The 20,033-nt window shown below is 44.3% G+C and overlaps 1 protein-coding gene across 2 annotated transcripts in view; it reads right to left on the bottom strand.

The window, feature by feature from the left end:
* The window catches only part of KIAA1614 (KIAA1614 ortholog), an 873,679-nt gene that overhangs the window by 50,774 nt on the left and 802,872 nt on the right, over nt 1-20,033 (bottom strand). For both annotated transcript variants that reach the window (XM_044085741.1, XM_044085742.1), the window contains exon 9: nt 10,107-10,291. In XM_044085741.1, the coding sequence (XP_043941676.1) occupies nt 10,107-10,291 (185 nt within the window). The remainder of the gene's footprint in view (nt 1-10,106; nt 10,292-20,033) is intronic.

The raw sequence follows: 20,033 nt of genomic DNA, 5'->3' as shown, positions 1-20,033 counted from the left end.
ACCCTGCTGAACTAGGATTCCGGCAGTTCTTTTTGCACCAAATGGTGAACCTTTTCCAGTTTGACATATATGACTTTTCTGTGATGGGTTTCTAGCTTCCTTCATGTGAAGGAGGCCTTCTGTTCATTAAAGTACTTCCTGTTAGGTAGATGTGCCATCCTGGTAAATGCAAATATATTGCTGGACACTATATCTACAACTCTTCTAGTGCACTCTAACTCATACACATGAACTACCAAATAGGAATGCTGATAGGCTGTCAATGCATTTTTGGGTCCTTGCAGTTGACCCTTGGCCACTCCAAGAGGTCTATCCTCATTCATTGGGTCAGTCAAATATGATTAGCCTCACCTGGACTGTCTTGAACCCATGTTCAAAGCCAGTGAGGAGATCAAGGTACCCCAGGGTAGTGTAACACTGTTGCTGCTGCTGCTGAGGAGTATTTTTGCTCCTAAGTTCCTGCTCCCTGCACATACCCATCCCATATCAGGAAAGGACATGCTATCTGCTTGCTGTTATATCATCACCACTATGTGGTGACTCAGCTACAGCTCTGCACCCCTAAGGAGAACACTTCCATGCGTCCATGGCTTCCACAAGGAACCAAGAGTGAGCTGTGTTCATGTGTCCACTCCCCAGAATGTGCATGCCTTCCTGCCTGGACAATCAAGTGCTTAAGACTATAATTGAACTTGGGTCTGCTCCCAGTGGTCTATTAATTCACCAAGTCTACCAAACTCAAATAACCTCCCCAGGACTATCCAACCCATGTTTCGGACAGGTGAGAGGATCAAGGCATTCAGGGACAGCATCACACTACTGCCATGGGGTGTTTTTGCTCCTAAGTTCCCAGTCCCCTGCATGCATCCAGCCCATCCCATGGAATGACATGCAGTGTGCTTGCTGGCATATCCCCCACCATCCACCCACCCCATCCCCTAACAGCATCACAACCCCATGCTTCCCCGACTTCCAACAGGGCATCACCCATGAGGTGTATGCAAGTATGCCCCCCAGGAGGGACACTCCCACCTTCTTTGGCTGTGTCATCAAGCATCCGAGTAACTAAACAGTCACCTGAGCCATAGTCAGGGCTATATCCTTCTGTGCCACTGATGCAGGCTGCTGGTGGTTTGTCTAAGTCTTGCACCCCATCTGTCTAAATCCAAAATCTTCTGTTTTTGTGTCGAGGGAGAGTAGTTGTGATATACTGTGTGCTTGTATGTCAAAAAGGAAGAATGTGTCTTTAAATATGTCTGAGGTTGTAACATTCAAATGAAAATTAGTAAGGCAATTATTGTAAAAGACAGCATAATAAAGTACTGTCTTAAAAAAAGTAGGTTGCTTGACAAAGTTAAATCAGGAGTTTCATTATTGGTTATAAAAGGGGGTTCTGACCAAAGATTTGTGGAGTTGGACAGTGCAATTGGATGGCCCAGTTGAAGCTGATTGTAGACTTGGCCTGAGATATATTCAAATGAAGATTTTATGGAACTGAGAGAAGGCTGAACACAACTGCAACATCTCTGGGCTTTTGATTTATTACTACTATATTCTTCAACAGTAGTGTATTGTTAGGTGGAATGAGTTCCAGTGTTATTACAGACATTGGTAAGCAAAGGATTTAGAAATGTATGTCAGCCTCCTTGATTTGAGAAGAAAGTACAGTTGTGTACACTTACCATAAATGTAGATGTTCGAGTGTATTCACTGTTGCAGTCATCAAACTTGGGTTATCTGCCTGCAGGTAGCCCTCAGTCGGCCCGAACACCAGAGTCTTGGGATTTCTGCATTGGATGCTTATAGGTTCATAGGTTCATACTAGGCTATCTGCCCTAGGGCATTTATAAGCCTAGCCAGAGTGTGTTTGGCTTTCACCACCCATTTTAAATGAATTTTGCTATGCCCTTTTTCGAGGTTAGTATACTGTGCCTCTGTCTAACAGTGACATAGAAGTGATACCCGGGGTAAACCTACGATCTCCCATCCACTCATCAAGATTCCTCTTGAAGAGAGTCAATGAGGGTCTCTGCCTAACCTGGACTGGGATTTTATTCCAGAGTGAAGGGAGCCTCTGGGTTCTGAATCTGTCCCTCCAGCATGTCCTATTTATTTCAGTGCTGAGGTACAAGTCTCTCGAGCACGTAGCTCAATGGGATTTGGATTTTCTGAGGTGCAGCGTGTCCATTAATTCTGGGTTGAATATGGCTTTATACGTCAGGCACAGATCGCCTCTGAGCAGGCGGTATGCCACTGAGTAGAGCTGGAGTTTCTTTAACCGGGCAGCATATGGCATCTGTTTGAGCCCTTTGATCCTCTTGGTGAGGTACTTTTGGGGTCTTTCCAGTTGCTGCAGGTGTCTGGTAAGGTACATCCCAAAAGGGGCATTGTACTCAATTATGGGCCTGATGAGGGATGAGTAAAGAGGCACGATGACCTCCCCTGATCTAGATGTGAATCCCTTCATGATTAGGTGGGCTATATAAAATGTTTTTCTAACCACTTTGGCCATGTGGTTTTCAAATGAGAGATTGCTATCAACTTGGGTCCCCAGGTCCCTAATTACTTCTTCCATACTTAATGGATTACCACCTATGTGGTAATTTGTGGGCATTTTGTTTTTGTCAAAGGGGATGACTATACACTTTTTGGCGTTTAGCTTGAGGCCATGGCTCTGGCACCAGTTGTCTGTTTCTATGAGGCCCTTTTGTAGGATGCTTGTGTCGGCTGGAGAGTCGATTATGGTGCCTAGTTTGCAGTCATCTGCGAACTTGGTCAGCCAAGTCCTTGGCCTGTACCTCCGAGAAATACATACCGAACAAGAGAGGTCCCAGGACTGAGCCTTGTGGGACGCCACTTGTAACTGGTTTGGAGTCTGACATGGCTCCAGCAATTCTAACCATGTGGGTTCTGTCCTTGAGCCAGTTTGCAACCCATCTAGTGACATAGGGGTTTATATTTAAGCTGGTGAGCTTATCTATAATGCCCGAGTGGGGTATTGTATTGAAGGCTTTTGTGAGGTCCAGGTAGGCTGTGTGGACCACCTCCCCCTCGTCAATGGCCTTGGTGACTGTTTCAAAGAAATCGACAAGGTTTAAGAGGCAGGATCTGCCCTTAACAAAGCCGAACTGGGTAGGATCCAGTGTCTGTAGGTCCCCAATATCTTTATTTATGAGGTCCATAATGATCCTTTCCATAGCTTTGCAGACCAAGCTAGTCAGGCTTATGGGGCGATAGTTTCCAGGATCCATTGAGGCACCACCTTTGTGGAGAGGGACCACTGTTGCTGTATGCCACTCTTTGGGTACATATCCTGTAGTAAGGCTGAGATTGAACGGTAGTTTTATGTTTGGGTTTAGCTCTTCTTGGAGTTCATGTAGGATGCAGCCCGGGACACCGTCTGGTCCCATTGATGCTGTGTTTTTGCTTTGGAGAGGGCGGCTCTTACCTGAGCATCTGAGATGTCAGGGAGGCAGCACTCTGCTGGGATAGATATTTGCCCTTTTGTTGGGGGGGGGGGTGAGAAGTTTGCGCTGAACCTGTCAGCTAGGATGTTGGCAATGTCTGTGGGTTCGGTGTATTTTTTGTCATTTTGGACTAATTCTGAGCATATCTGGGAATTCCCACCTAGGTTCCTAACATAACTAAAGAAAGCCTTGTGATTATCCTTAGTGTCCTGTGCAATTTTTCTCTCGAAGCTGGCCTTAGATGATTTTATGAGTGCCCATAGTTTTTTGCTAATACTGATCAGAGATGCCTTCCCTTTTTGGGATTTTGCTCTATCATGTAGTAGCTTCCTCCTTCTATTGTATAGTTTGTTTATGGCTGGGGTCCACCAGACAGGACGCCTGACTTTGGAGGGTTGGGTCTTGGTTTTATTTGGGATTGCATGATCCATGCATTCCTGAAGGTGTTCATAGAATGCGTTTATAAAGGATTCTGTGGTCTGGGCCGTATTTTCCACAGGCCCGGGGGCTTTGAAGGATTCCACCTCGGTTTTGAGGAGTGTGAAATTTGCTTTAGAGAAGTTTTTCACTGTGGTTTTCTGGGCAGGGGGTGGGGTCGGGATGTGAATATCCAGTGAGATTAGTTTATGGTCTGATCTTACCAGTGAGGGATACACTTCTGGTCTGGAGCATAGAGCCCCCATGCTGGTGATGATCAGGTCCAGTATGTTTTCCCCTCTTGTGGGAGTGGTAACAAGTTGTTCCATTGCATTTGAGTTTATAAATTCTAGGAACCTTTGGGCTAGGGTGTTGGAGCTAGAGTATTGCTCCCAGTCTATGTTTGGGTAGTTGAAATCACCCAATATAATGGTGTTTGGAGAGACCTTCATATTTTCCAGTGTTCTCTGGAATGCCGAGTGGGGTTCCTGAGTTTGGGAGGGTGGTCTGTAGCAGGCTATAAACTGGAAGGCAGTTTTACCCACTGTTAGTTGCACATGGATAGTCTCTGATGCTTCGTGCTGTGCCACCAACCTGGAGGTGTGGGTATCTTTGACGAATATTGATACTCCCCCTCCTTTTGTGGTTCGGTCCAAGTTTTGGGGCCGAAAACCATGGTATGAGGTATAACCTGGTAGCATAAGCTGCCGCTTCTTCCATGACGTCAGGTCATCAGGGGTATAAAATAGGCATCCAATGCCATTACATCAGTTTTTCTTGGCCCAAATGTCAGGAGCCCCAAAATAGGAAGCTAGTATATGGTGGAGAACACCACCAGTAAAAAGTACATACCACTGCCATAGAGAGGAGAGGTAGAAAGGACAGAGAAAACCAGGGGGCTGGAGGGAAGGAAACCAGGACTGCAACAGTGAATACACTTGAACATCTACATTTATGGTAAGTGTACACAACTGTACACTTCATGTTTCACTGTTGCAGTCATCACACTTGGGGTGATTCCCAAAGCTGAGGAAGAGTGGAGGCAGCCAGGAAGTGTTAGGGCTGGCTAGCAAGCCTTGTAAGACTGCTGTAGCAAATGCAACTCTGGATTTAGAAAAAAAATAGGTAAGTGGTAATGCTTGGTAAAGGTGTGTACAGAACTCCAGGTTGCAGCTTCAGAATGTCCCTGGTAGGGACTCCCCTCAGAAATGCTGTAGAGATGGAAGTAGCCCTAGTGGAATGTGGTCTGCTCCCCTGTGGGGTAGGTTTTCCATGGTGCTTGTAGCAGAAATGGATGCAGTGTGCTACCAATTTGGAAATGGTTTGTTTTAAAATAGCCTTGTCCTCTGCCCCTGTAGCAAAGCTGACTAGCAGCTGGTCAGATTTTCTGAAAGGTTTAGTCCTGTCAAGGTAGAACCTGAGTTGTCTGTGCATGTCCAAGGAGTGCAGGGTCCTTTCTCCTTTATTCTGAGGATTAGGGGAGAAGGTTGGCAAATGGATGGATTGGTTTAGAGCAACACTGGACACCACCTTAGGCATAAAGGACAGGTTAGTCCTGAGGGAAACCTTGTCAGCATGGAAAATAATGAAGGGTTCCACAGCCATTAGTGCCTGTAACTCAGACACTCTTCTTGCTGTAGTTATGGCTAAAAGCAAGGTTGTTTTCCAAGAGAGGAATTTTAACTCTGCTGAAGCAGCAGCTTCAAAAGGGGGAAGCATGAGCTTTTCCAGTACAAATTTAAGGTACCAGACAGGGGTGGGTGCTCTCCTAGGGGTCCTTAAGTTGTTAGCCCCTCTCAGGAACTGTTTGATGAGAGGCTGAGAAAATAGAGGTGGCTCAGTTTTATAATGAGCTGAGATGGCAGAGGCATGAATCTTAATGGAGGAGAAGGATAGGCCTCTGTGGAGTAGCTCTGCTAGGTAATCCAGGATTAGAGGTAAGAAGGGCACTGCTGTGCCCTTTCCTTGAGACTGACTCCAAGAACAATATCTTTTCCACTTTTCAACATAGCATTTCCTAGTACTAGGCCTTCTGGCTTCAAGAATGATGTCCAGCGCCTGTTTGCTGAGGATTGCTGGTGGTGTATTCAGGGGATAAGCCAGGCTGCAAGGTTTAGGGTTTGCAACTGTGGATGCAAAATCTGTCCCTCCTGCTGGGGCAGCAGGGAAAGAGACTGGTGAAGGTGCCAGGGTGGCACTGTTGTCAGACTGTGTAAGAGTGGGTACCAGTGCTGATGTGGCCAGCCTGGGCTTGGCCTGTCCTGTTTGATCTTGAGTAGCACTTTTGAGAAGAGGGGCAGATGGGAAAGGCATATATTGAGAGGTTTTCCCATTGGAAGGATAGGGCATCCACCTTCCAGACCCTGCTTTGAGGGTTCCTGGTGCAGAATTTGCTCATCTGGTGGTTCTAGGGAGAGGCAATGAGGTCCACCTCCAGTGTTCCCCACCTCTGGATTAGAAGGTTGGAGGTGTTGGGCTCCAATTTCCACTCATGTGGTTCTAGGAGATTTCTGCTTAAGTCATCTGCCAGTGAATTTTGTTTGCCTGGCAGGAATTGAGTTTGTAGATGCACTTGGTTGCTCAAGGCTGTGTTCCACAGGGCCATGGCTAACCTGTAGAGTGGGTAAGAATGGGTACCCCCCCTGCTTGTTTATGTACCACATAACTGTAGTGTTGTCTGTTTTTATCAGCAGCTGTCCTGGAAGGATTAGGTATTTGAAGGCTGTCAGAGCATTCTGTACAGCTAGCATCTCTTTTTGATTGATGTGCATGAGAATTTGGCCTGGGCTCCAGTGGCCCTGAATGCATTTGCCTGCCATGTGAGCCCCCCCATGCATAGTCTGATGCAACTGTTGTCAGGGTTTGGGCAGCAAGGGGTTGAGTGAAAGGCAGTCCTTTGTTGTGGTTGCATGCTTCTGCCCACCAAAGGACCTCTGCCCTTAGATAAGGTATGATTGGAATGATTGTTTCCAGGTCCTGAGAATGTTGGCACCAAAGACTTTTTAAGTACCACTGAAGTTTCCTTATACGCAGTCTTGCATATGGAATTAGCAGAATACCTGAGGCCATGAACCCTTGGGCTTACAGTATTTTCCTTGCAGATAGCAGGGTTCTGGTGGCCATTTGTTTGAAGTAGTTGGTTAGATAGACCTGTTTTTTTGAAGTGAGAAATGCCATCTGGGAAGTTGTGTCCAAGGTTGCTCCCAGAAATACAATCTTTTGACAGGTCACCAGTTGTGATTTATTTTCGTTGATGGTGTACCCCAATGAAGTGAGAAGGCTTTTTACAAATGCCAAGTGATGAAGTAGCAATTTCTGACTGTCCGCCTGAATCAGGCAATTGTCCAAGTATGGGAAAATGTGGATATTTCTCTTCCTGCAATATGCAATGGCTGGAGCCAGGCACTTTGTGAATACTCTAGGCGCAGTAGATAAGCCAAAGGGAAGTGCAGAGAACTGATAGTGCATAGAGTCTGCCCTGAAGCGTAGATATTTCCTACATGACTCCCTTATGGGGATGTGCAGATAAGCTTCTTTTAAGTCTAGAGTGACTAGCCAGGCATCCTTGGCTAGCATAGGGAGAAGCTGTTGCAGCATAAGCATCTTGAATTTTGGGACCACCAGAAAGGTGTTGAGAATTGATAGATCCAGAATTGGGCACCAAGAACCCTCTTTTCTGGGCACCAGGAAAATCTGGAGTAGAAACCCTGCCCCCTTTGTTCTACTGGAACAGGTTGAATAGCTCAGATATTGAGCAGGGAAAGTACTAGCTTTTGAGCCTCTGCCAACTGGTTTGGAGGAAGGTCTGGAAACCTGCTTGGGGTTGGCAGTGAATGGAAGTAGAATCTGTACCCCTGGGATACAATGTTTAGGATCCATCGGTCCTGAGTAATGGACATCCAGTTTTTTGCATGAAGAGGAAGTTTTCCTCCCAGGGGCACAAGTTATTGGGAAGGGCTGGGAAGGATAATTAAAAGTAATTGTGAGCTTTTTCCATAAGGGCCAGCTTACCACTCCCTGTTTTTGAGGTGAGAGCACTCCATTGTTTAGATCTCTACATATCCTGAGACTGTAGTCTGGGTGGCCTGCTTCCCCTGGGTTTGGACTGGGAAGGCCTGGAAGGGGCTGGAAAGGACCAGTTTTTAGAAGCCCAATGTCTACTGAATCAAGGTGGCTGCACTTGTAAGAATTCTTTAACAGTTTGCATAGATTTAGCTTTTTCTTCCATCTTTTTAAGAACCTCTTCTGCTTTGGTGCCAAACAAACAGTCCTTATGTAAAGGAGCATCTAGTAATTTTGATTTGACATGATCTGGCAATGTTTATTCCTTCAGCCAAGCATGCCTTCTCAGTACAGACCCAGTGACTGCAGCCCTGCAAGATGCTTCTAGGGCATCAAAGCCACACTGCAAATTATGCTTACTAACTTGGTTTGCAGAATGCATTAACTCTTGTAAATCTTTATTTTCTGTACAATCTGGAAGTAACCCCATTTTTTGTTTAATTAGTTCCATAATATGTTGTTGGTACTTCAACAAGAGAAACTGGCAATTCAATGCCCTGATGGCAAGAGTTGCAGAGGTATATACCTTCTTAGCCCATCTGTCTAAAGCTCTGGAAGGGGTAGGGTTTTTGGCTGTAGTAGCCTTAATACCTTTAGGTCCCTGGGAAATGGTCTCTGGATTCTTGAAGAGAAATTTGTGAGAATCAGGTATTCTGTAGTACCTGTCAGGTTTTCTAGGGGCCGGGAGTAAGACTGGATTCCATGAAGACATCATCTACAACATCCAGGATAGGGGGTATAGCTAGAGGCCTGTGCTGAGGCAATTCTAAAAATTCTCTGAGTCTCTTTTTGGACTGGGGCTAGTCCTGGCATTCCCAGCGGAAATGCTGTCTTAAAGTATGCAAGGTTTCACCAAAAGAAAAATCCTCTAGAGGGGAGGCAGAGAGAATGGATTCCTCTGCATCTGAATCCTCATAGGTTGATAAGGGCATGTCCTGATAATCAGAAGGGTCAAAGTCATTGGACTCCTGGTCTGTAGAATCAGACTGAAACTCAATTCTTTGTCTCTTAGCAGTGGAAAGCTGGCTTTCCCTAATTAGGGTAATAAGGTCTTCAGCCATTCTAAGCATTTGATTTGTGGCATGGGAGCTTGAGCATGCACTTTGGTCGTTGTTTTTTTAGGCATAGTGCGTACTCTGGGCCTAAGAAACTTGGTAGTTATAGCTAAAAATGAAGTCCATCGGTTTAATTTGAACATCGGTAGGTCAGAATACACCCTCAGAAGCTGGTGCCTGCACAGTGGCTCCGGACCCATCCAAGGTAGAGACATCCACAGGTTCCATAGTCAAAGAAGCATCTCGCGGCATACTGGACTCCAAATGGGTCTCAGCAGAGGCCTGCAAATCTGTAGAAGTGGGTATCAGGGGCTGCAAAGGCACCTCACTGAGTACCGGCAGACTGGCGACTAGCTTTGTCGTCGTCAGTTTTGTACCTATGCGGTCTGTCTCTGTCTTTATGTTTACGTTTTTTTTGGAAGATCGGTAGTCAAATGGCTTATCAAAGCCATTTTGTAATACGAAGAATGAGAGCAAAAGAATTTAGTGACAAAGATAGCCCGATGACGAATGGTTTTGGGCATTAAACAAGGCAAAAAAACGACAGCCATGGACGTCGTGGTCTGGGCCTAAACAGGTGACGCAGTACGAATGAAAATCTCTGTGAGGTATTTGCTTTCCACAGGCAAGACAATTGTTAACTTTTTCTGACATTGGTTAGAGCAAGAAAAAAGGATCCCCAACAGGGTACTTGGCTTTAGAAGACTTCAGGTTTGAATCTCAAAAAATGAAAATTTCAGGTAGCGGCTGAATGGCACTTGCGAACTGCTTCTGCTTCGGGCTCCTCGTCAAGAAAGACTGATGTAAAGGCATTGGCTGCCTTTTTTATACCCCTGATGACCTGACATCATGGAAGAAGTGACATCATCTGACGCAGAAATCCCAAGACTCTGGTATTCGGGTTGACTGAGGGCTACCTGCAGGCAGATAACCCAAGTGTGATGACTGCAACAGTGAAACACGAAGAACATCAGGATAATCAAAAATGCATACAAGAAATAAAGAATAAAATAAAAACACATGATTTTTCTCTGGTCTCCAGAATTTCTTAATATAGACAACTTTCCCCACACTTGGCAAACATTGGTATAGGAATGCTACCTACCTTTATCACCCTTTCCACTCCCTATGCAGATAACAATTCCAAAAGTTCCACTGGGAGGCCGTATCAGCTCCAGTTGAAAAGTGCCATCAGGAAAGGTTTCCACTAACCGTCCAAGTGTCCTTAACAAGCCTGGAGACCCTACATCTTCCACACTAAGGGATCGTTTAGGTTTAACTCCTGTCTTCCTACAATGAATGACAGAATAAACAGTAAATAATGAAGGCAGAAAACATGATGTTGTGTATACAAATTTGATTCTTCCTTTTGTTTAACTAAGCATGATTACAATGCACAATCCTCCTTTTCTGTAGTTTTCTCACCCACCAGAGATGACAGAAGCTTATTTTGGTGGGGTTTTGCTTCCTTCCATACGTACTTTAAATGGAAATTACAGACTACAAGAACCAGATAAAGTGATGATAAATAAAAAAAACTATGAACACCATAACTGGTCAAGTAATGCCTCCTTCACATATACATATAAGTAAAGTTATCAGTCCATAAATAAATAGCAGAAGGCATGTGATGGAACCAGAATACTTCCATTTTTGACAATGACATATTTATCAAGCACGGTGCTGAGACAGAGATTAGATGCTTGTCAAAGACTTCACTGTAAGTGTGACAGAGTTCTGCAAACATGGCACACTTTCAAAAGATAGCTCATAAACCTCACTTTGTATAATTAAATATGCACTGACAAGCCCATTCCATGACACACAGCTGTGTGACAAAGCTTTGACGATGTCTTGATGGGCTGCACTGAAACAGATGTGAACTTTGACAAACTAGAAGTACAGCTCTGGTGCATCACATGCCAGTGCATAACCTATCAGATGGGACTTTAGAGAGGTACAATACTCCCAAGTGCAAATATTCTACTACCATGGTGTCAAACCTTGTGAATGTTAGGATGGTATTGTATGAATTTTTTTTTTTGCACACCGGGGGACACCTCAATACGAATCAGTAGGAACATTACAACATTTTGCACTGTCTGCAATACATCAGTCAAATCGATCAATCAATCAAAATAATCAATTGATCAATTAGTCATAGTAAGTAAACAGAGTAGTGGATCATAAGAAGGCTAACATGGCAAAACGGTGTGGAAATATATTTTTGTTGTATTTATGTACAGTTTTAATTTATTTATTGACATTTAATTGTCAGGAAAGTCTGACTGGGTAGGAGCCCATTTTCAGCGGAGGCCTGGGGAGAAAAGCTCCAAATTATTACAAAACATTTTAAGACCAATAATTTGCTCACTTGTTAAGTCAATTGTATCCTTTGGTCTCTTGTTCTGGAGATAGTTGGAGTAACTTTCATGCACTATGGGGAATGGAATCAGGACAATGGGGAATGTGCTCCTGTCTGTGGACAGAAAGACTGGGAGGGCTTCTCAAATTATTTCTTAAGAGTTAATACAGTGGCAAGATGCTGTAACAGTTTCTTCAAAGACAGTTATTCAGAGTTTACCTTTGGAATCCAATGTTAGAAACAGTGCATTCAGTGTACATAAAGCTATACTAAAAGACTTGGTTCATTACTAGGGCTAGACAGACACTGTCAACTTAGCCAGCTGGTGTCGGCAGTCCTCCACCTACAATGTCTATACCTCACACATAAACTACAACACTCCATTCCAGCAGTGTTACAACCTCCTTTACCCAGGATGGTCCATGAAGGTATATTTTAATGCTCGAAGGTATATTTTAATGCTCCAAAGTATAACGCTGTGTGCCCTAAATATACTAGGACACTATGGCAATCTCTGGACAGGTGTTACACTTGGGAGACGTTGCAATAAGATACTATGAAATTTACTGTGACCACCAGACATTTCTACATAATTCAGATCAGTCAGTTCTGATACTAGTTTTGAAGCATGGGACAGCTTATAAATGTTTGGGATTAAATATCCAACAGTTAACAGCCTGACAGTTTAATGCAGAGGCTTAAGGCTGTGACCTGTTAAACACTTTCATCCTGTAGTCTAGGGCTTGATTCTTTCAGCCTCCATTTACCTACTTTGCAGGACTTTGTGAGACTCTGAGTAAGTCACTTAACTAGGCAGTGCTCCAGGGTCATACCTGAAACAAATTTCATGCTTAGTGGGTTTACTCAGTTAAATGAATAAAAACATTCAAATAAAAAGTGTCAGATGTTGCAGAAAGGCTTTCTAGCATCTCATTTTTTTAAATAAAACCATCAAAATTGGACTGAGGTTATTTTGGATAAAGATTCAATTTATGCTTACAGTCTCAGCATCAGGTAGACTCCTTCCTAACCTCACAGAGCAAACACAACACATAATTTATCAACAGACCATGTTTGCATGAGTGATTATACAGGATTTACCTGGTGTTGTCTGGTAAAGCAGTCATGGATAAACTTGAATTACACACAACCCAAGCATGGTGTATTGCTATTATACATCAATATTTTTACTAGTTTGTGTGATTTTTATTATGTTGTAGATTTTTATTTTTTCCCCTCTTCTCCCTGTGTTCTTCCACTTTTTTTAGTCAACATTTCAAGTTTATGCCTTGAACGTTTTAAATAATTATTTATTAAATAAATGCTCCACTTTACTGATGTTCTTCGTGTTTCACTGTTGCAGTCATTACATTTGGGTTACCTGCTTGCAGTAGCCCTCAGTCAGCCTGATTAACAAAGTCTTGGGTCAGTTGCTGTCCCTTCTTCCATGACGTCAGGTCATCAGGGGTATAAAACATGCAGCCGACGTCATTATATCAGTCTTTCTTGCCATGTGGTGCCCGAAGCAGAAGCAGTTCGCAAGTGCCGGTTGGCCGACTCCTGAAATTTTCGTTTTCGAGTTTCAGAACCAAAGTCTTCAAAAAAGCTAAGTACCCCGTTGGGGAAACTTTTTCTTGCTCCTTACCAATGTCAGTAAAAGTTAATAACTGCATTACTTGTGGAAAGCAAATACCTCACAAAGATTTTCATTCGTACTGTATTCCTTGCCTAGGCCCTGACCATGACGTACCTTGCTGTCAGTTTTGTGCTTTATTTAATCAGCGCACTATCCATCGTCGGTATATTTTCGCCTCTAAATATTTCGGTTCTCAGTTTAATTATCCAGAAATGTCGTCGGTTAGCCATCTGACTACCAGGATTCCAAATAAACTCAAAGATAAAGACAGAGACAGGCCGCTGAGGTCCAAAGCTGCCGATGACACTTCTCCTAAGCCAGTCGCCAGTTTGCCGGTACTCAGTGAGGTGCTTTCGCAGCCCCTGATACCCACTACTTCTGACTCGCAGGCCTCTACTGAGACCCATTCAGAGTCCGGTATGCTGCAAGATGCTTCAACTGTGGATGTCTCTACCTTGGATGGGTCTGGAGCCACTGTGCAGGCACAGGCTAATGAGTGTGTATTCAGGCCTACGGACTTGCATATTAAACCGAAGCCTCCTTCTTCATTTAGGCCAAAATCTCGAACCATGCCTAAGAAACCAACGCCCAGGCCTCATGCTCAGGCCTCTATACCTAAAAAACAGATAAGAATGGCTGAAGATCTTATAACTCTAATCAGGGGAAGCCAACCTCCCCCTTTTAAGAGACCTAGGACTGAAGTTGTTTATGAATCTTCTGGCCAGGATTCTGATTTTTCTGATAATCTGGATTTGCCCTTATCTACTTATGAGGATTCTGATGCAGAGGACTCTTTTCCCTCTGCTTCCCCTCCAGAGGATTTTTCTTTTGGTGAAGCCTTGCACACTGTAAGTGAGCATTTCCACTGGGAAAGCCAGGATTTTTCTGATTTAAAAAAGAGGCTTAGGGATTTCTTGCTCCTGCCTCAGCATAGGTCTTTGGCTATACCTTCTGTACTAGACACTGTTGATGATGCCTTTTCAGAATCTAGTTTGGCCCCTGATTCTTTGCCTCCTGCTCCCAGAAAACCTGACAGATATTACAGGGTTCCTAATTCACACAAGTTCCTTTTTAAATATCCTATTTCGGATCCAGAGACTATTTCACAGGGATCCAAGGGCATTAAGGCTTCTACTGCTAGAAATCCTACCCCCTCTGATAGAGACTCCAGGGCGCTGGATAGATGTGGTAAGGAGGTTTACACTTCTGAAACCTTAGCCATTAGGGCTTTAAACTGCCAGTTTCATATGTTAATGTATCAACAACATGTTATTGGATTGGTTAAACAGAAAATGATGTTGATTCCTGACTGTGTTGAAAATAAAGAATTTAATGCATTCTGCTGAACAGGTTGGAAAACATACTTTGCAATGTGGATTTGATTCATTAGAGGCCTCTTGCAGGGCTGCTGTTACTGGGTCTGTGCTCAGAAGACATGCTTGGCTTAAGGAGCAATCTTTGCCTGATCATGTTAAAGCTAAATTGTTGAATGCTCCCTTAAATCAGGACCACCTGTTTGGCAACAAGGCTGAGGAAGTTCTTAAAAAGATGGAAGATAAAGCTAAATCTATGCAAACTGTTAAAGATTTCTTACAAATTCAGCCTCCTAGATTTAGTAAGCACTGGCCCTCTAAAAAATGGTCCTTTCCAGCCCCTTTCAGGTCTTCTCAAGCCAAACCCAGACACAGCAGAAACCCCAGGTTTCAGTCCCAAGAGACACACAAGACTAAGCAGTGGGGGGTTTCCGCACCCAAATCTGGGAGTATTAAGACTCCCCCCTATGGAAAACTATCTCAATGACTTGCTTTTAAAACTTCTGAGCACTTCTCAACTGAATGCTCCTTTAGGCGGAAAGATTGGTCTGCAGGCCAAAAACTGGGAGCTCATTACCCAGGACAAATGGGTTTTAAATATAGTGTCCCAAGGATACAGATTTCACTTCCACACATTACCAACACCAAGCAGGTGGCCAGATCTACCCCCAAATCAGTGGGCAGAGGCCCAAATATCAAGTACTCTCTCTCTTAAACATGGGGCTATTCATTTGGTACCAGAAGAGGAAAAGGGACAAGGTTTCTATTCAAGACTTTTCCTGGTACCCAGAAAAGGCAATACATGGCGCCCCATCCTGGACCTTTCTACTCTAAACACCTTTCTGGTGATTCCAAAATTCAAAATGCTGACTCTTCACCAGCTGCTTCCTATGCTAGGCAAAGATGCATGGTTGGCAACACCAGACTTAAAAGAAGCATACCTGCACATCCCTATCAGGGAGTCTTGCAGAAGATACCTATGCTTCAAAGCACGCTACATGCACTATCAGTTTTCTGCACTGCCCTTTGGCTTATCTACTGTGCCCAGGGTATTCAGAAAGTGCCTAGCTCCAGTCATTGCATTTTGCAGGCAAAGAAGTATTCAAATATACCCATACCTGGACGATTGTCTAATTCAGGCAGAAAGCCAGGACATTCTTTTGAATCATCTGGCCTTTGTTCAAAGGGTACTGACTTGTCTGGGGTTCACCATAAATGAAAAAAAAAATCACACCTGGTACCCTGTCAACAAATTATATTCCTGGGAACAAGCTTGAATACAACTTTCCAGATGTCTTTCCTCACGCCAGAGAAACTGATTCATTTGACAACCTACTTCAAACAAGTGGCCACAAAGACCCAGCTATCTGCAAGGCAAATACTGTATCCTTGGGGTTCACGGCCTCCTGCATTCTTCTAATTCCATATGCAAGGCTGCATATGAGGAAACTACAATGGTATCTCAAAAGCATATGGTTTCAACATTTACAGGATCTAGAAGCAAGGATTCCTATCATACCTTGCCTACGCCTAGAGTTCCTTTGGTGGACAGAGGCCTGCCACCAAAACAGGGGACTACCATTCACATAATACACTGGCAGATGGACTAAGCAGAAACCTCATGGACACACATGAGAGGAAACTGGAACCAAGGATTTTCAACATGTTGACAAGCAAATGGGGGAGCCCAGATATAGACCTGTTTGCCTCCCCCCAGAACCATCAACTGGACAAATTTTGCACAAGGATTCCCCACAAGCTAGCTTGGAAAGTGGATGCTCTATCCTTCAGCTGGAAAAACCTATCAGTTTATGCCTTTCCTCCTCTGCCTTTGCTCTCCAAGGTACTACTAAAGATCAAACAGGACAAGCCAAAGACGATTTTAATTGCACCAGACTGGCCTCACCAACACTGTTACCCACTATTGCACAGTGTGTCATGCTTGGCTCCATGGCACCTGCCTCAGACTCCTTCCCTGTTGTCTCAGCAGGAGAACCAGATTCTGCACCCTCAGCTGCAAACCCTGAACCTAGCAGCCTGGCTAATTACCTAATCTCTCATTTACCATCCCTCAGTAAATCAGTGATGGATATCATTTTAGAGGCATGGTGGCCTAATACTAGAAAACCTTACGCCGCAAAATGGAAAAGATTTTGTACCTGGAACCAAGCTCAAGGGATGAGCACAGCAGTGCCCAATTTACCTCAGATTCTACAATATTTGACTGAGATGCTTCATAAGGGCCTGTCCTTTTCCTCCATCAAAATTCATGCCTCAGCCATTTCAGCTCATTATAGCACAGAGCCTCCCCTCTTCTCTCACCCATTGCTCAAGCAGTTCCTCAGAAGGGCCAAAAATTTAAGGCCACCCAGGAGAGCTCCAACTCCAGCCTGGGATCTTAACTTTGTCTTGGAGAAACTCACTCTTCCTCCTTTCGAGCCAGCTGCTACTGCAGATTTAAAATTTCTTTCATGGAAAACAGCTTTCCTTTTAGCAATCACTTCTGCAAGAAGGGTATCTGAATTACAGGCCCTTATGGCAGTGGAACCTTTCATCTTTAATGTGGACAGGGTGTCCCTCAGAACCAATCCCACCTTCATGCCCAAGGTGGTATCCAGTGTGGCTCTTAATCAGTCCATTCACTTGCCTACCTTCTTTCCTAACCCACAGAACAAAGGGGAACGGATACTACACTCTTTAGATGTGCACAGACAGCTTAGATTCTACTTGGACAGGACTAAACCTCAAATGAAATCTGAACAACTGCTGGTGGCATTTGCTGCAGGGACAGAGGGGAAAGCTATTTCAGAACAAACCATTTCAAAATGGATAGGCCACTGCATTCATTTCTGCTATAAGCACCATGGAAAACCTATCCCACAGGGCATCAGACCTCACTCAACCAGGGCTGCCTCTACCTCTACAGCCCTTCTCAGGGGTGTCCCTACTAGGGACATCCTTGAAGCTGCTACCTGGAGTTCTGTACATATTTTCACCAAGCATTATCATTTGCCATTTTTCTCTAAATCCAGAGCTGGTTTTGCCACTGCAGTCTTGCAGGGCCTTATAGCTGGTCCTAATTCTATTTAAATTCCTCCTCCCAACCTTAGCTTTGGGAATCTACTCAAGTGTAATGACTGCAACAGTGAAACACGAAGAACATAGTACAGTTGTGTACACTTACCATAAATGTAGATGCTTGAGTGTATTCACTGTTGCAGTCCTGGTTACCCTCCCTCCAGCCCCCTTTCTTCTTTTGGCTATACCTCTACTCTCACTTACTATGCTCAAAAAGCTTTTTGGTGTATTTGTTTTTTGTTGGAGGTATATCTTTGTATTTATAGATTTAATTGCTTCCCATTAGGGGGCACCTGACATCTGGGGCAAGAAAAACTGATGTAATGGCGCCAGCTGCATGTTTTGTACCCCTGACAACCTGACGTCATGGAAGAAGGGACAGCAACCGAAGCAGGACCCAAGACTTTGTTAATCAGGCCAACTGAGGGCTACTGCAAGCAGATAAGCCAAATGTAATGACTGCAACAGTGAATACACTCAAACATCTACATTTATGGTAAGTGTACATAACTGTACTTTTTCAGTACAATGGCATTTATTGTAGTTATAAGCATTTAATACATATTCTCTGTGGGATTTGCAGTGTGATGAATTTTAAGTGTTGTGTCTAGCTAATTAAGGTTTACTTTAAGCCTTGGGACACATAAACATGACTACTGTAAACATGCTGAGGTTACTGAGTATGTCTTGCAGCCTGAGGTATAGCTAGGGTGGGGTGATCAGGCCATTCGTTCCTGGCACAAGAAATTGGGAGGTACAATTGGCAGTTGACAATGAGGCTTTATTACAGTACCACACAGCCACAGTCTCACATGGGCAGGTGTCATGATGTCATAGAAGACTTGGGCAATATGGTGGCTACATTCCCATCAGCATTCCAGGGACACAGATTCTGTGCCTCTAGAATCCTCCACACAAACCCAGGATGACATAGATACATATACCCAAGAAGTGGTGTTCGCACTGGTGACACAGTCATTCTTGGTTGCTGCAAGCTCCATAGAATGTAGCAATGCCATCAGTGGATGGTATGCCATTAACTGAGCATACAACGGGTACTGGTCCACCTGCTGATCTAAATATGTCCATTGCCGCTATCCAGCATTTATGCAGGGCCATAACACAAGGACAAACAGGCACCAAGACAGACATAGCTGAGCTGGTTGGGGTAGTACATGATCTGTATGACAAGCTGAGGGAGTGCATGCGGCACATGTGCAGCATCACGGATGTGTGCCATAGGGAGTTTGCACAAAGCAGGTTTCCCTGTATGGTCACATATTATGGCTGATTAGGGAGTTTGCACAAAACAGGTTTCCCTGTATGGTCACATATCATGGCTGGTTAGGGAGTTTGCACAAAGCAGGTTTCCCTGTATGGTCACATATCATGGCTGATGCACTTCCCATGCTAGTCCACTTCCCCCTCCAGTGGGGAGGCCTTCTGTGGGAGAGGGAAGACATGGTCTTGAACCTGTAGTGCCACCACCTCCACACCACCGACTAGTACTGAGGAAGATGTGGACAAACCTGCAGATGGGGGTGTTCATGTGGAGACCACCCACAGCATAAGCCTTCAGTCTCACAATATGCTCCCTTTCCTCTCGGCATGGTTTGGATTGTGTCTATGACCTTTCTATGAGAGGGTGCCCCTATGAATGGGAATGTGTACTGTGCATGCACATGTCTCCTACATCTACTAAAGCTGTGTCTCAGCAAACACACACCTGTAGTGCCCACTGCCATACATCACCACACACTTGCACAATACTCAAGACACCACCCCATCCCTAGCCAAATCCACACAGCTGCCCCAGCCATAGCACACACACACACACACACACACACACACACACACACACACACACACACACACACACACACACACACACACACACACACACACACTACCCACTGTCGATGTGACATTGTTGCCCTCCCCATCTGTGCATGTAATAAAGTCTCCTACCATCCCCGATCTTTGTTACTTAGGTAGCCTTTGTCTGATGCACACTGTCATCAGTCAGCCTGGGTATAGGTCTGCATGCATCATGTTTAATTTTATATGTATTTTTTTAACTTGGCCCATATATTTGAACCAGGTGCTGCATCTTGGCCAGTGCCATGGCATACTGCTCCCATCTCTGTGTGACATAGTCATTTCCTGCAGTCATGTCTTCCACTGGCTCCTCATCAGGCATCTCCTCTATTGTCAAGTCTGGCATTTCTTCTTCCTGAATATTTTAGCCCTGCTGTATCAGTTTTCAAGGCAGGATGTTGTGTAACACTGCATACACTGCAAAGTTTTTAACTGCATGTTCTAGTGTCACACTACATTGTACCACCAGATATATCTGGACAGCAGAAATGGGCCTTAAGCAGGCCAAACACACATTTGACAATGACCTGGGTTTGTGACAGGGCAGTGCTGAAGCCATTCTCTGTGAGTTTCTAATGAGTGTCATGAATCATGGGTTTAGAGCATATTATGATTATGACATAACCAATACAATGTTCCTGAGAAGAATCACCTTGTACGAAATGCCTGTATAGGTTGTATATGTATCATTTGGTGACATCATGGGCACTGCCTGGACACTTATTTTGTATGTTATGTCCTATGTATTACAGACCACCTAGC

The sequence above is a fragment of the Protopterus annectens genome, chromosome 10.part0 (assembly GCF_019279795.1).
Source record: "Protopterus annectens isolate FY-2018-M chromosome 10.part0, PAN1.0, whole genome shotgun sequence".
Classification (NCBI taxonomy): Eukaryota; Metazoa; Chordata; order Ceratodontiformes; family Protopteridae; genus Protopterus; species Protopterus annectens.
Note: the sequence above shows the minus strand (reverse complement) of the source record. Positions and strands in the feature narration are given on the sequence as shown.